General features: G+C 36.0%; 1 protein-coding gene across 2 annotated transcripts in view; it reads left to right on the top strand.

Moving 5' to 3' along the window:
- Positions 1-6,483, top strand: part of LOC138335112 (uncharacterized) — a 46,313-nt gene extending 39,830 nt beyond the window's left edge. For both annotated transcript variants that reach the window (XM_069284039.1, XM_069284038.1), the window contains exons 10-12: positions 2,050-2,126; positions 2,677-2,804; positions 4,558-6,483. In XM_069284039.1, coding sequence (XP_069140140.1) covers positions 2,050-2,126; positions 2,677-2,804; positions 4,558-4,712 — 360 coding nt within the window. In that variant the 3' untranslated portion in view covers positions 4,713-6,483. The remainder of the gene's footprint in view (positions 1-2,049; positions 2,127-2,676; positions 2,805-4,557) is intronic.
- The last annotated feature ends 10,894 nt before the right edge of the window (positions 6,484-17,377 follow it).

Raw genomic sequence — 17,377 nt, 5'->3', positions numbered from 1 at the left:
ACTCCGAATTGTAGTCGGTTACATTGGTACAGCCCTTTATGTGTATTGATTGTCAAAAGTTCCCTTGATGATTCATCCATTTCCATTTGATGGTAAGCCTGAGTAAGATCTATCTTAGAGAATCATTTTCCCCCTCCTAGTGAAGCGAAAATGTCCTCAATCTGTGGCAATGGATACTGGTCAATCTTCAGAACTTGATTTATGGACACTTTGTAATCTCCACATAACCTCACATTACCATTTTTCTTCACAACTGGTACAATTGGAGAAGCCCATTTGCTAGATTTTACAGGAGTGATGATACCGGTCTGTTCTAACCGCTGTAATTCCTCCTCCAACTTAGGCTTAAGTGAATATGGAACTGGTCTAGCTATGTGAAACTTAGGCGTTGCATTCTCTTCTAATTAGTGTTTAGCTTTAATGTCCTTCATTTTTTCTATTCCTTCATTGAAAACTGTCTTGTGACTGTTTAAGATATCTTGAAGTCTCTTATCAGTAGCATCCTTAGGTTCAAGTGCTTTCAGTACTTTGATTTCCTGCCTGTTTAATGTAAACTTTGTAAGTCTGTCCCTACCGAACAGGGCTGGTCCTGTTTGCTGAACCACTATAAGATCCATTTTTTCTGTCTTGTTGTTGATAGTTACGGGCACATGCACTACTCCTAATGGCACTATGTTCTCACCGGTGTAAGTTTTAAGTCTCATTTTTGTCTTTTTCACGGGTAGATCACTGAGATCTTTCCTGTAAAACTCATCAGGAATCAACGATACAGAGGACCCGGTGTCCAATTCCATTGACAAAGAATGACCATTGATCGACGGCTGTAGTACAATAGGGTCTACACTGTATAAACTGTGCACATGTAGTATAGGCTCATAGGAATCCTCCTGTGGAGCTTGTTCCTCAACAAACTTAACATTCTTACCTCGTTTGCTGTGTTGACCTTTAAAACTTCTTTTCTTTGACAAGCATGCTTTTTCTATGTGCCATTTTTTTTAACAGTAGTTACAGATTGTCTCTGCATGACGACAATTTTCCACTCGGTGTGGTCCAGCACATCTATAACATGGTTTTTTCAAAGCACTAGATCGTATTGGAGTTTTCAGCTGAGGTGACAAAGTTTTATTGGAGTTACTTCCCTTACCTCTGGTGTGTAGTTTGTTTACTGCCCCGGCGACATGCCTCTGCTCACATAGCTCCACTGCATCCTTGTTGGCAGTTTCCATGGCAACCGCAAGTGCAATTGCCTTGTCGAGTGTGAGAGTACGTTCAGATAATAAACGCTTCTGAATATTTTCTGTATTAATGCCACACACTAGTCTGTCTCTTAGAGTGTCGTTCAGGCTATCCTCAAAATTTCAGTGTAATAAAAGTTTTTTTTATTTCAGCTACATAACTCATGATCCCTTCATCTTGTTGCTGATCGCGTCTGTGGAACCTAAAGCGCTCTGCTATTACTAACGGTTGCGGATTTAAATGTCCGTTCAGAAATTCGAGTATTTGGGCATATGTGAGTTCCACTGGTTTGGCTGGTGCAGCGATGTTTTTAAGTAAACTATATGTCTTTGGCCCAATAACGGATAGGAATGAGGCAACTTTCAAATCGTAACTCACCCCATTAGTAGTGAAACACAGTTCCACGCGCTCCGTGTAACTTTCCCAAGTTTTGACTGCTTCATCGAATTGGCCAATTTGGCCGATTGACCGTGGAGGTAGAGATGGCTGTTCGCCCATCTTTCCTGCAATTTTTGAGGCGTGCCAGTGGATTAAGAATCCTGTCCTCGTCGCCAAAATATGTTGCGTCTCAACATACTACACTACACGTGGTCACCATTTTAGGAACTACTTTGTTCATGTCACACTACCAGATACATTCACTTATAGTATCCCTACGCTAGGAGATTGTAATAAATGAACCCAGCTTGATATTTCCGGAATAAACATATTATAATAGTAAATACACAACAACTTATACTCTGGAAAATATAGTATTATTACCAGGTAGACCTTTCAACGGAAGTAAAAGTTAATAAAAAATTTTTTCACCAGAACTTTCCATTCTGTGTGATGGGTATCAACATGTCGAGGATAGCTATCCAGGCACTCAGGGAGGACTGTCTGAACAAGTAGGTATACATGTAATAAAGTCATTTTTGGGGATTAATTTAAGAATATCTGTAATGTGTATATGAAATTCAATAAATAAATGTTGACATTTTTGAACAATAAAAAATGCTTACAAAATATTTCTACTAAATGATACGTCCTGAAAAATTAGCCTTTCATTCAGTGTTTGTTTAATCAATACTTTTCCACAGTTACCTAAAAGGTAAACTAATATTTATTGGAAAGGGAGATAATTCTTCATTTGTAACAATCAAATTTACATTCTTTTAAGCTCCCAAAAATTTAATTTGGCAAAAGAAATTTCACTTTGGTTAAAATTTTGGTGACAGAATTTCAAAAGCTGATGTGAACCCTGCATGTTTTAAAGTTGCCATGTATTGACCACTGCACAATGGTTTATCTCTGGGTACTCAGGCTTTCCTCCACCATCTAAACCTGGCACATCCTTAAATGACCATAGCTGACACTGAACTAATCAAACCAAGCCAAATTTAAGAAAAATACAGTTTTAGATGTTGTGACTGTATATCAGAATTGTTTGTTTTTCAGAGAATGCAATAAACGAGAGGATGTTTTAGGAGTAGTGAATGACTTTTATACAGCTCTGTATCTAGATTTGTACCAGACCTGGAAATCCAAGAACAAGACCATCACTGATTCAGGAAATGTAATCAAAGGTGAGTGCTGCTAAGTTTTTACCGTAAATGTTTTTTTGTTGTTTTTTTAGCCACTTCATTGCTCAGATGGTGGGCTATTCAATCGCCCTGCGTCCGTGGTCCGTGGTCCGTGGTCCGTTGTCTGTCGTCCGCCGTCCGTCGTCCGTCCGTAAACAATGCTTGTTATCACTATTTCTTAAAAACTACTGCAGGGATTTTGTTCAAACTTCACATGGAGGTTACCCTTGGTCCCTAGTTGTGCCATACAGATTTTGAGGCTGATCGAAAAAACAAGATGGCCACCAAGCAGCCATCTTTGATTTTAGCAGTTGAAGTTTGTTATCGATATTTCTTGAGAACAACTGAAGGGATTTCGTTCAAACTTCACATGGAGGTTACCCTTGGTCCCTAGTTGTGCCATACAGAATTTGAGGCTGATCGGAAAAATAAGATGGCCGCCACACAGCCATCTTTGATTTTGGCAGTTGAAAATTGTTATCGATATTTCTTGAGAACTACTGAAGGGATTTTGTTCAAACTTCACATGGAGGGAACCCTTGGTCCCTAGTTGTGCCATACAGATTTTGAGGCTGATTGGAAAAACAAGATGGCCGCCAGGTGGCCATCTTGGATTTTGATAGTAAAGGTTTGATATCCCTATTTCTCAAAAAGTGCTGAAGGGATCTTTCTCAAATTTAATATGTAGGTTCCCCTAGAGCCCTAGTTGTGCATATTGCATTTTTGGACTGATTGGTCAACAAGATGGCCGCCAGGCAGCCATCTTGGATTTTGTTATTCAAAGTTTGTTATCGCTATTTCTCAGATAGTACTGAAGGGATCTGTCTCAAATTTACTATGTAGGTTCCCCTAGGGACCTAGTTGTGCATATTGCATTTTTGGACCGATCGGTCAACAAGATGGCCGCCAGGCAGCCATCAGGCAGCCATCTTGGATTTTGTTATTCAAAGTTTGTTATCGCTATTTGGGACCGATTGATCAACAAGATGGCTGCCAAGGAGTCATCTTTGATTTTGATAGTTGAAGTTTGTTACCGCTATTTCTCAAAAGGTACTGAAGCGATCTGTCTCAAATTTTATATGTAGTATGTTTGAAAAAGTTCAAAAAGTAGAGAAAAGATCCATCTTTCCATTGTCAGATATAGATCATTCTTTGGTGGGCGCCAAGATCCCTCTTGGATCTCTTGTTTTCCTTGGCTGTAATAAAGAAATAGAGGTTCCCCAACAAGTGTCTGTAATTGTTTATCATGTTTATCAAACTCAAGATATTTAATTTCTAAAATTCAAAAAGACACACCTTTCAGCAATTGTCATTTCAAAATTTGAACATCAAGTATCAAGTTTAACAGGAGAGGAGAAAATGTAGCGACAGTGATTTAGACGGGGGAATTTTGGACAAAGAAAACATATAAAATGCCAATTAAATCAGACTGTTACAATACAGACCTGCTGATCATATGCATTGATTACAGATGTGATGAAAATGAACAGTTTTTGTTTAATTTGTGAAATCCATGGCCTGTGTAGCATGTAGACTACAATGTAGCCTCATACTAACTAGCCAAATATATTTTCGTTAGTTAGCACCCAGCAAGCCTCATGCTTACAACCCAAAATTTGTCATTCTCCTAGAGATATCCCCAATCTACTTTGCAGACTCCTGTAAGATTTCACATTCATTGAAAGACGGTAGTTTGCTGAGCTATCTATTATAGAATGGTTTGAGATAGTCATGTATTGTGACCTTTGTGTTTCAGCTTTGGAGTGCAATGCCAAGAAAAACCCTCAGCGTCTCATAAAGAATATGGAGGAATACATTGAACGTAAAAAAAGTTCTGTAAATCTGGAAAACATGGATGTGGGTGGTGAAAACTTTCTCAGTGTTTGTGACACGGAGGCTGGACAATATTGATATATTTACATCACTACTTGTGTATATCTACTGTATTTATTTTGTTTTACTCTACTGGGACCCTACCAGTAATCATGACAGAACAGTCGTCGTGATTGTGTACTGTGCATCCAGATTTCTGAATGTCTGGAGCTGCTAGCGATGACATCATGATATTGTAGTTTTGTTTATGTTGAAATCACATGTTTCATGAGAATCAAACAAATATTTTTCCCAAATTACAACTACTGGTAGGGTCCCAGTAATGACAACAAATGTTCTGTAAACCAGAGAAGTCTGTGATTTAAAAGGAATATGAAGATCTGCTATACGGTTCTTTAGTCAACTTATTGTATTTGTTCCAATAAGAACACCTGTACTTATAAGTCTACTATATATTTGAAGTCTCATTTTCATTTATAATTGCTACCTTGAATTAAATACATAACAAAGATATAAGAACCGTATTGGATTCTTTTGCAATAATTTTGTGAAAGGGTAGTTCAAATTTAGTTCTTTCAAATAAGCACTTCTTCATGATATAGCATTGTTAGATCTTTTGATGTAAACTAGCTGCTTGCATGTTCAGTTCAGTTCCTTATTATTCCGTATTTGTATATATTACAGAGTTATCTGCCCTTGCAGGTAGGTATTGATTTTGACATCATGTGTTTCAGAGGGTAACATCATTTTTTTTAGATAAAACGATGTGAGTTACGCTCATAAAATAAACGATACCTACCTGAAAGGGAGATAACTCCGTAATATGTGAAGACAGAATAGTAGTAGCTAGCTTATGACCAAAAAAAATATTACAGGACAAATTATCAATTTTATCTTGCCTCCACTATCTCTCAACTAGTTAAGCTAGCGAGAAGTTCTCCTCCGGCAAAAGGTATATTGCGGCTTGTATTCAACAGGGTTCTAGATATAGGATTGATCTTTACCCGAGGTGTCAGAGGTTGTATGTTAGGAAGGCCCTAACAAGATCATTGACAAAGTATTGAACTACTGACCTTTAAAACAAAAATCTATTTTTAAATCGGATGGTAAAGCTACATACAGTTAATGATGAAACTTATGTTAAAGTTTATGATAATAAACTGCAATAGTCTAGAGTCCATATTAGGGCAATAGAATATACAGAGTATGTGTCAATTTTGTTTATTTTAAAAGTAGTGTAGTTTTCTAATTCAGCAGGGTCCTCATAATTAATATGGGGGTCTATCGGAGGTCATGTTAATCTATACAGCCTGTGGCTCATGGTGTTAGTTAAATGTACAGTGTATTACATACTATTACAGAATTATTGATGTCGAATGTTTGTGTATTACTATATGAACAGCGATCGTATATGTTAGCCTTGGGTGTGGTCTGTTGTGTCATATCTTTATCAAACTGGTCAAGAGTAATTTTGAATAACATGGGGTCTGCCGTGTCCCATTCTTATCTGAATGGTCAAGAGTACCTTAATAACATTAATTATACAACCGATATTTAGCTCTATAAAAGGCTGTTGTTACTATGTAAAGTCAGTCGATTCCTAAGACTCCAATAAACGTACCATCCACTCAATCTGCGTTGGAGTTCTACATATACCATTCTACATCTATATAAACACCACAAGAATATACAACTTACAACTTACAACCAACGAACTAAACAATAAGATACGGTACTCATCATCATATTTGATATGAATTATTTTATACAAGAACTTTTGTAAAAAAAAAAAAAAAATGAAGAAGAAAAGAAATAAAGAGAAAACACAAATAACATTGTAGATATTTCACTACATATATTATAGATGTCAAATAGGGATTTAACATATTCTGAGGAAATCATAATAAGCTAGATTTTCTTAAGATGCACACACCCTCGAGCTCACACACAATATTGTTTCCCACAGACCTGCCCCTATTCCCTTATACCCAATCCCCTGATGTCCTGCTCTCAGCCCTGATAAGCATGGCGCCACACAGTGTCCTTCCCCTATCCCCTGATGCCCCGCACTCAGCCCTGATAAGCATGGCGCCACATACACCCAACAACAATAATTAAGACAAAAGCAAATAAAACCAAACCTAACCTTTGGAAACACTCAAATTACCGACACTGAAACATACACTACACTGAAACACACACTACACTGAAACATACACTACACTGAAACATACACTACACTGAAACATACGCTACACTGAAACACACACTACACTGAAACACACACTACACTGAAACACACCTACACTGAAAACACTACACTGAAACAACACTACACTGAAACACTGAAACACACACTACACTGAAACACACACTACACTGAAACACACACTACACTGAAACACACACTACACTGAAATGAAACACACACTACACTGAAATGAAACACACACTACACTGAAACACACACTACACTGAAACTTACACTACACTGAAACATACACTACACTGAAACACACACTACACTGAAACACATACTACACTGAAATGAAACACACACTACACTGAAACACACCACTACACTGAAACACACACTACACTGAAATGAAACACACACTACACTGAAACACACACTACACTGAAACTTACACTACACTGAAACACACACTACACTGAAACACACACTACACTGAAACACACACTACACTGAAACACACACTACACTGAAACACACACTACACTGAAACATACACTACACTGAAACATACACTACACTGAAACATACACTACACTGAAACACACACTACACTGAAACATACACTACACTGAAACATACACTACACTGAAACATACACTACACTGAAACACACACTACACTGAAACACATACTACACTGAAACACTACTGAAACACTACACTACACTGAAACATACACTACACTGAAACAAACTACACTGAAACATACAACTACACTGAAACACACCTACATAAACTACACTGAAACACACACTACACACTGAAACAACACTACACTGAAACACTAACTGAAACATACACTACACGAAACAAACTACAGAAACACACACTAAACACACACTACACTGAAACATACACTGACACTGAAACATACACTACCTGAAACATACCTACACTGAAACACACTACTACACTGAAACACACACACACTACACTGAAACACACACTTACACTGAAACATACACTACACTGAAACATACACTACACTGAAACATACACTACACTGAAACACACACTACACTGAAACATACACTACACTGAAACACACACTACACTGAAACATACACTAACAAACATGACACATACACACTACATACATGAAACAACACTACACTGAAACACACACTACACTGAAACACACACTACACTGAAACACACACTACACTGAAACACACACTACACTGAAACATACACTACACTGAAACATACACTACACTGAAACATACACTACACTGAAACATACACTACACTGAAACATACACTACACTGAAACACACACTACACTGAAACACACACTACACTGAAACATACACTACACTGAAACATACACTACACTGAAACATACACTACACTGAAACACACACTACACTGAAACATACACTACACTGAAACATACACTACACTGAAACACACACTACACTGAAACACACACTACACTGAAACACACACTACACTGAAACATACACTACACTGAAACACACACTACACTGAAACATACACTACACTGAAACACACACTACACTGAAACATACTACCTGAAACAACACTACACTGAAACATACACTACACTGAAACACACACTACACTGAAACATACACTACACTGAAACATACACTACACTGAAACATACACTACACTGAAACACACACTACACTGAAACACACACTACACTGAAACATACACTACACTGAAACAACACTACACTGAAACACACACTACACTGAAACATACACTACACTGAAACATACACTACACTGAAACATACACTACACTGAAACATACACTACACTGAAACACACACTACACTGAACAACACTACACTGAAACAACACTACACTGAAACATACACTACACTGAAACACACACTACACTGAAACACACACTACACTGAAACATACACTACACTGAAACATACACTACACTGAAACACACACTACACTGAAACACACACTACACTACAACACCTACACTACACAACCTACACTGAAACACACACTACACTGAAACACACACTACACTGAAACACACACTACACTGAAACAACACTACACTGAAACATACACTACACTGAAACACACACTACACTGAAACATACACTACACTGAACAAAAACATACACTACACTGAAACATACACTACACTGAAACATACACTACACTGAAACACACACTACACTGAAACATACACTACACTGAAACATACACTACACTGAAACATACACTACACTGAAACACACACTACACTGAAACATACACTACACTGAAACACACACTACACACTGAACTATACACTGAAACATACACTACACTGAAACATACACTACACTGAAACACACACTACACTGAAACATACACTACACTGAAACACACACTACACTGAAACACACACTACACTGAAACACACACTACACTGAAACACACACTACACTGAAACATACACTACACTGAAACATACACTACACTGAAACACACACTACACTGAAACACACACTACACTGAAACATACACTACACACTGAAACATACACTACACTGAAACATACACTACACTGAAACATACACTACACTGAAACACACACTACACTGAAACATACACTACACTGAAACATACACTACACTGAAACACACACTACACTGAAACACACACTACACTGAAACACACACTACACTTGAAACATACACTACACTGAAACATACACTACACACTGAAACATACACTACACTGAAACATACACTACACTGAAACATACACTACACTGAAACAACACTACACTGAAACACACTACACTGAACACAACACTACACTAAACATACACTACACTGAAACATACACTACACTGAAACACACACTACACTGAAACATACACTACACTGAAACATACACTACACTGAAACACACACTACACTGAAACATACACTACACTGAAACATACACTACACTGAAACATACACTACACACTGAAACATACACTACACTGAAACACACACTACACTGAAACATACACTACACTGAAACACACACTACACTGAAACATACACTACACTGAAACACACACTACACTGAAACATACACTACACACTGAAACATACACTACACTGAAACACACACTACACTGAAACATACACTACACTGAAACACACACTACACTGAAACACACACTACACTGAAACATACACTACACTGACTAACATGTACTGAAACATACACTACTCACTGAACTATACACTGAAACATACACTACACTTAAACATACACTACACTGAAACACACACTACACTGAAACATACTCTGAAACATACACTACACACTGAAACATACACTACACTGAAACATACGCTACACTGAAACGCACACTACCCTGATACATACACTACACTGAAACTACACTACACTGAAACACACAAGGCGTAGAGGAGACATAATCCAGGTGATTCGTCGAATGGAATTTTTTTCAAAATTTATTTTGAACATTATTCAAAATGATAAAACAAGAACCAGTGGCCACTTTTTGACACTATTACAAACAAAGAAGTCATCTTATTTGGGGGAATTTTCCTTCAATGTAAATCATTGAATCTCTCTTCCTGGTACTGTGGTTATGTCACCAACAACAAAAACATTTGAATCTTGTTTGGATAAACATTGGGGGCAATTCAATGCTATTTTAACCAAGAGATAAATAATAAACTTCCATATTTATATTCGGGGCAACATATAATCTTAATTGCGATCTGGATATAAAGGCATTCTGCCTGTGTCCAGTATTAATACAGTGTATTATTATTATCAAAATTTATAAAGAAACCAAAAGAAAGAAAAATTGTTTGAATATCCCTTTGATAGAGTGTGGTTTGAGATTATTTAAACTGGATATGTGTCCTTTGTGTCGGCCCCAAATGTGTTCATGTTGCTGTTTTTTTATTTGCCCCCAGAAGCTGCATAATTTTAGTTACAATTGTCGGTCAAATTTTTGTATATCATGCAAGAGCCTTAATAATAATTCTGTATTTTTTGTTTTTTATATTTTTTTCAAAATACATGTTACTATGTGTTTATTCTTACAGGTTTATCATACTGTGGATTTGTACACAGGGACCTGGCACAGAATTTTTTAACCATCAGTATACATATATATATGATATATTTCGTGCCAGGTCCCTGTAGATTTGTATAAATTGTTTCATACTGTACAGCTGGTTGTTTTCAAAGCATTTCCGCAATTTTGTGGAATATTGCAAAAATTTCATCCCCTGAATGTTTAAAAATAGACCAAGTAGAAGTTCTTTATATATATAACCTTGATATACCAGATCGTGAAATCACTAACATTTTGGTTGAAATAGCAAAAAAAAAAAAAAAAAAAAAAACTGCAAAAATACCAATAAATATATACAGTAATAGCTCACCTTGTCCAAAAGACCAATGTTCTTAAACATTAAATGTTGTGTATTTATGAATTAACACATATAATATATCAATTTTATGAGTCTTACTGATTTTCTTATCAATTTTGAACAAATTTCATGACATGTATAATCCACATGGCGGATTCTCACAAGTTTAGAAAAAAAAAATTCTTCATAACCTGATGAAAACATCATGACATCAATGCTTATGATAAATTTTTTAGACTATCAGACAAAATGAACTAAGTTTAAAGTAAGATATATAATTCCATTTATCCTGCAACTGTCCTATAACTACTGCCGGATAAACTTGTGCTTTATCTGTCAATGTGAAATGCTTTATCCATCAATACGGTCACATGAATTTATTCTACATCTGATAGACCTTTTTCTAACTTGATCCAGAACATGAAATCTCATATGGCGATGTTGTGCGTCTTTTTCTTGGCTCATGGCAAAGGTATTATTGTAAAGTAATTCTTAAATGGGTATTTATTGTTTTTTGTGTATTTTCATTTTGTTTCAGTGATATATCACACTGAATAGAATTATGGATACTGTTTGTGAATGCGCTTATATTTCCCACGGCAGTAAAAAGGAGTACACTCTCATTCGGTTTATTGAATGAATCTTAACCTCTGCATCAAAGAAGCGTCTCGCTTTGAGCGAAACCAAGTAAATAACTGTCAATTTGCTTCATACTTGCCAACCCTCCCTATTTTGGAGGGAGACTCCCGATTTTGGACCCCCTTTTTAGGCCATTTTAGCATGTCCAAAATCTTTAATATTCAAAATGTAAAAAATCTGACTATACCATCAGAAAGAACAGGTCAAAATATGCAAAAATCAACCTTTAATTTCTTCATAGGGGGTTACAAAGTAGACTTTCTTGAGGTCGAAAGTTTAAACACATGAAATTACCCACATGGGAATTTCAAAAAGTTGGCAAGTATGTTGCTTTCATTTTGAATGCCATAATGATTGCAGGATAAACAGAATACACGGTTAGTATCTTAAAATACAAGTTTTATTTTGGTGCTCGACAGGGAAAGCCGAGATGACTCCATCGACAAAGCCTCGTCATCTGGGCTTTCCTAAGTCTCGCACCAAAATAAACCTTGTATTGTAAGATACTAACCATGTATTCTCTATTTATTTTTTAAAGGATTATTTTTCAAGATCTATCTGCAACATCAATATCTCTATTGTGACAAGATGATAACATTTGGTTTTCTTCTTATTTTCAGATTTTTTGTTCATACCTGTATAAACACAAAAAGTCTCCCAATGAGAAAGTCGGTTTTATTTTTAGTGTGAAAACATTGAAAAAATAATTATTGTTGGTAAGAAGAAACTTGTAGTGTGTGATTTTACAAAATTTAGTATCAAGTCAGACAAGTAGAAAGTATAACAATTACAACAGGGGGGTTGTCAGATCCCATAATGATGTGGGTAAAGTACCATTTACTGTCGATTAGTCCCACCTTCGTCCCATTTACAGGTGAGTACTGTGAATCTGGTTATTTTCGTGAGTGCTTAATTTCGCGATTTGCATCCATTTTGCATTTTTGGTCTTTAACAGATGAAAGTGCAACAGGGGTTAAATTAATGATACACATGTACACCCAGTTCTCACGGATTAAAACTTTTGCGATTTGATGAAAAAATTGAAATACAATTTTAGCATTTTGAAATTTTTTGCAATATAGATTTAAGGGTATATATAATTAACCATTTCTTAATATTTCACAGATCAAATTTTTGCGATCATACCAATGTTCCACAAAATCGCAAAAATATCATCCCCGTGAAAATGATCAGGTATACTGTACAAATATATGTGCCCCATGACTATAGTGATTTTTGTTCCGTCCTAGATGTTAAGGTTTGGTGGATTACAGAGAGATCACAGGAACTTGACATAAATCGTAATGTTAAGTATAATATACATGTATCAATAGTATAAATACTTGTGTCAAGTCCCTGTGGGAGAGAAGTGAGGTGAATAATACATCTGTAAAAAAATGTGATTGTTCTTTTTATGATAATTCAGAAATGTATACCAGCACATGTACTACATATCCTATGTAAAGATTTTATTTGTAATAAAGGCCATTAATATGATTTTACTTTTATTTGTGATTGAATGCTGACTACAGTCAAATCTTGTATAAAGTTTACACATGTGTAATTTTCGCAGGTACTTTTTAGAGCTTGAAATGCTGAAAAAATACTTCTACCAGTGTAATTTACGCATCAAATATTTGGACAAAAACGATGTCCAAGAAGTCCCAATAATGATATCGAGGCAAGTTGTTATTTTTTGTCTAGTATTAACACCATGTGATAGCTACGCTATGTAAGTCATATGACCTTTGTTCTGTCCATTGTAATGCGCTGTGCAAAATTTTCCATGCAAACAACTTCTTCTCAATAACCAAAATTGCCAGGATATTGATATCTGGCCTGTGACATGCTACGATAAGGACGACCAATTTTTTTTTTTCAAATAAATGACTCAAGTGCACTGGCAGATTCACAGAACACTCAAATCCTCTGGCAGATTCACAGAACAGTCAAATCCTCTGGCAGATTCACAGAAAGTTCAAATCCTCTGGCAGATTCACAGAGCATTCAAATCCTCTGGCAGATTCACAGAACATTCAAATCATCTGGCAGATTCACAGAACATTCAAATCCTCTGGCAGATTCACAAAACATTCAAGTCCTCTGGCAGATTCACAGAACATTCAAGTCCTCTGGCAGATTCATAGAATATTCAGATCCTCTGGCAGATTCACAGAAATTTCAAATCCTCTGGCGGATTCAGGGAACATTCAAATCCTCTGGCAGTCGTTTTAGCAGCCATCGCTATGGTAGCGAAAATTTGATTTGCGAAATGTTGAGAAATTGTTTAGGCATATACATACTCTTACAGCCAAATTACAACTTTTTAAGGTCGCTAAGATTTAATTTTACTGTTATAAGTAAAAATCGCAAAAAAAATTGACCTTTGAAAAACAACGGTATAGATATTTGTATATATGGGGCTATTTTTAGTATCCTTTATAACATCACTGGGGTTGATATCACCTATCTAGCCAACTAGGTTAATAGACATACACGATCCCCCGGTGAAATGTAAATAAAGGTATCAGTTTATGGTTGTCGCAGGTTTGTTTGACCAAGGCGAACGTTGACGTTACCGAAAAATTTATCGAAAATCAACAGAAACATGCAGAAAGGTATGTTAATTTTTCTTTTTTTTTAAAAAGATTTTTATGGTTTTACATGCTCTCAGACGTTGATTTTTAGTAATCGTAATTCGTAATTTATCTACATTTTCTTAAATAATCGACAGTATGATTATAGATTGGAGGCCTTTTCGTTTCCATGTAATTGTAATTGATTACAGTGAAAATTTACAGTGTAATTGTAATGTTAATTTCGATTTATTTAAATTACATTATGCAAAGATAATTAAGTTTTAATAAATAGTTTACTCTGGTGATAAATTTGGCAACTAGTACCACAAAGTTACAAGTTCGAATGACCTTAGTCAGTGCAATACTACAACTGGTCCCTAGGGCATTTTAACAATGAAATTTCATTTTCATATCAGACATCAGGCTTTAAAAGATCTTTCCAAATTATTATATTATGAAATGAAGTGTTTAAAACGGCACAGTAACTTTGTACAATACCAAGTAACAAGGGGGGGGGGGGGGGAAGCAAGGGGCAGGGGGTGCGCTTGGGCATGACAAAAAAAGAAAAATAAACAAAATCTTAAGGATACTCCACCGCCGACAAAGAATAAATGATACTCATCATATATATGAGTTTTAAAAGTACATATGAAATAATTTGCTCTTGGTGCACGCACAATCAGTTCTTTATTCCATATAGGACATAATGCCATGGATTTATTTTATCCTAAATTAAAATAAGAAGCTAAAGCTTATTAATGGTTGTAATGGTATAAAATAAGTAACTTTTGTGACTGAAGAAAAATACTAATTTGTCTGCTCCTGTTTTTGATAGAGAAAAAATACCATCCGTCAGCGGTGTGGCATCTTTAAAGTCCTCTTCTGATTGATTTAGCAAATCTGCATTCTTTATAGTAAAAGGGAAAAATAGGGTAATGCTTTGCATTGCAATGCATTGCTGATCATCACACAATAAATGCAATCATGAGGTACAAGTTGGTTTTTGGGTCTGACCCTACCCTGAAGGGACTTAGTTTCGTGGTTGAAGCCCAATTATGTAATTGACTGAGAACACTCCAGAGGCATAAACAGGGGAAGTGATCTCTTGAAACAGCAGATAAAGAAAGTCATACAGGTACGCCGCAGTTGGCTAGCTATACTACTAAATCGAGATGAGGGCACACAGGCCCTCGCACATACATGACCAGGTGACATTTATATGAGCGAGATGATTAGACGGTTTGTTCCTCTTTCTCCCACTTTTTCGAGATGAAAGGAATTATACAAACACTGGAGAACAATGGCACACCAATTATAGTCTGTTCTGATAAAATACTGACTTACAGGTAGATTTTTTACCTGTAATTTTACAAATGGTCACAATTCTATTTAACTGTTAATATACCTATTGAGTATTCTGCATTTTATTCCCATTTCAAATATTTTCATATTTTATCACACCATCTTAAAATGTTAAATGTAATAAAACATTTATTGTTAAGAGTTAATTAATTGAGATTAAAACATTTAAATATATACAACATACATGTATGAAACTGAAAGCACTACACTTAATCATTAACCGTAGGTTGACCTCGGGTCATATAACTTACTCGGGTTGATAACTCATCGTATCCACCTCAAATTAGGTCGATGACTGTATAATGTTGTAACGGAGACACACACACACACCCCCCCCCCCCCCCCCCCCCCCCCCCCCCCGCAAAAAAAGGAGAAGAAAGAGATTGAGTACATACATACGATAATAATGACGTCACGACCGCATTCTATTGTACAAAGACTGTAAAGCCATATTTGTTTCAAATCGTACTTGAATTCTTATCATTAGGAAAGGACTTATTTTAAGATGGAAAATTTACAGTGTCTAATAATAACCCCATCTCAAGTATCTGTGTATACATCATTATGTATATGGTGGAAAAAAAACTGTAACAGATAGCGCTTACAAAATATTCTTTCAAACGGAAATGTACCGATATCCGGGCCGGTCCTTGGATGAATTACGATTTCACTTATAGTCGTCTGGTTATCAATTTCACACTTTCAGTTGATGATGACACTTTGAAACAAGTGGCTAGTATATTAGACCATTAGTGTTGTTTTAAAACGCGGTATCTACATGTAAATAGAAAACACATGCTTATGGTCCAAATATATTATTTCAGCGGTCTATATTTATTAATTATGAATCTTTGTCAAAGTTAATATGATTTTGTACTAACCGTGGGTGCCCTATTCCGCTAAACCTGCCTATATTATTAGGCTTTTTAAAAAAATTTTTGCCTAATATATAATAGGCAAAAAAAAATTTAAAAAAGCCTAATAATATAGGCAGGTTTAGCGGACTAGGGGTGCCCTAGCTCAGTCAATATTAGTCCCAAGTTATTATTTAATATAACCAGGGAAATACAATGCTAAACCGAATAAAATGGCCTTATTTTTCAAAAGAATTTATAAGTGATCCTTGTTTTTCATAACTTATGGATTTTTTAAATGCCAAAATATGATTGCATGTATTTTATTTGATGTACATTCTACTTAAAAGAAAAACGATGGCCGTAGGACATCACCCTGAATAACTCCAAGTTTGAGCAATGACGTTCACAAAGGTGATATCAACCCGGTTATGACGTCAACAGTGATATCAACTCGGTACTTCTGGATAGACATAGATACAGCATATGTAGACACAAGACGAATATAGGGCAGCGGTGTTTGAGCGTGTCATTTAAGACCCAACTTCAAACTGTACAGATATCTTACGCACAAACGTACAAAGAAACTAGAATCGTTTGAAAAGAGTTCTACGATATCACGGGCCATCGACATGTCTCCAGTAAAAAACAGATTGAAAC

The sequence above is a fragment of the Argopecten irradians genome, chromosome 11 (assembly GCF_041381155.1).
Source record: "Argopecten irradians isolate NY chromosome 11, Ai_NY, whole genome shotgun sequence".
In the NCBI taxonomy this organism is placed as follows: domain Eukaryota; kingdom Metazoa; phylum Mollusca; class Bivalvia; order Pectinida; family Pectinidae; genus Argopecten; species Argopecten irradians.
This window is presented reverse-complemented; position numbering and strand designations above follow the sequence as displayed.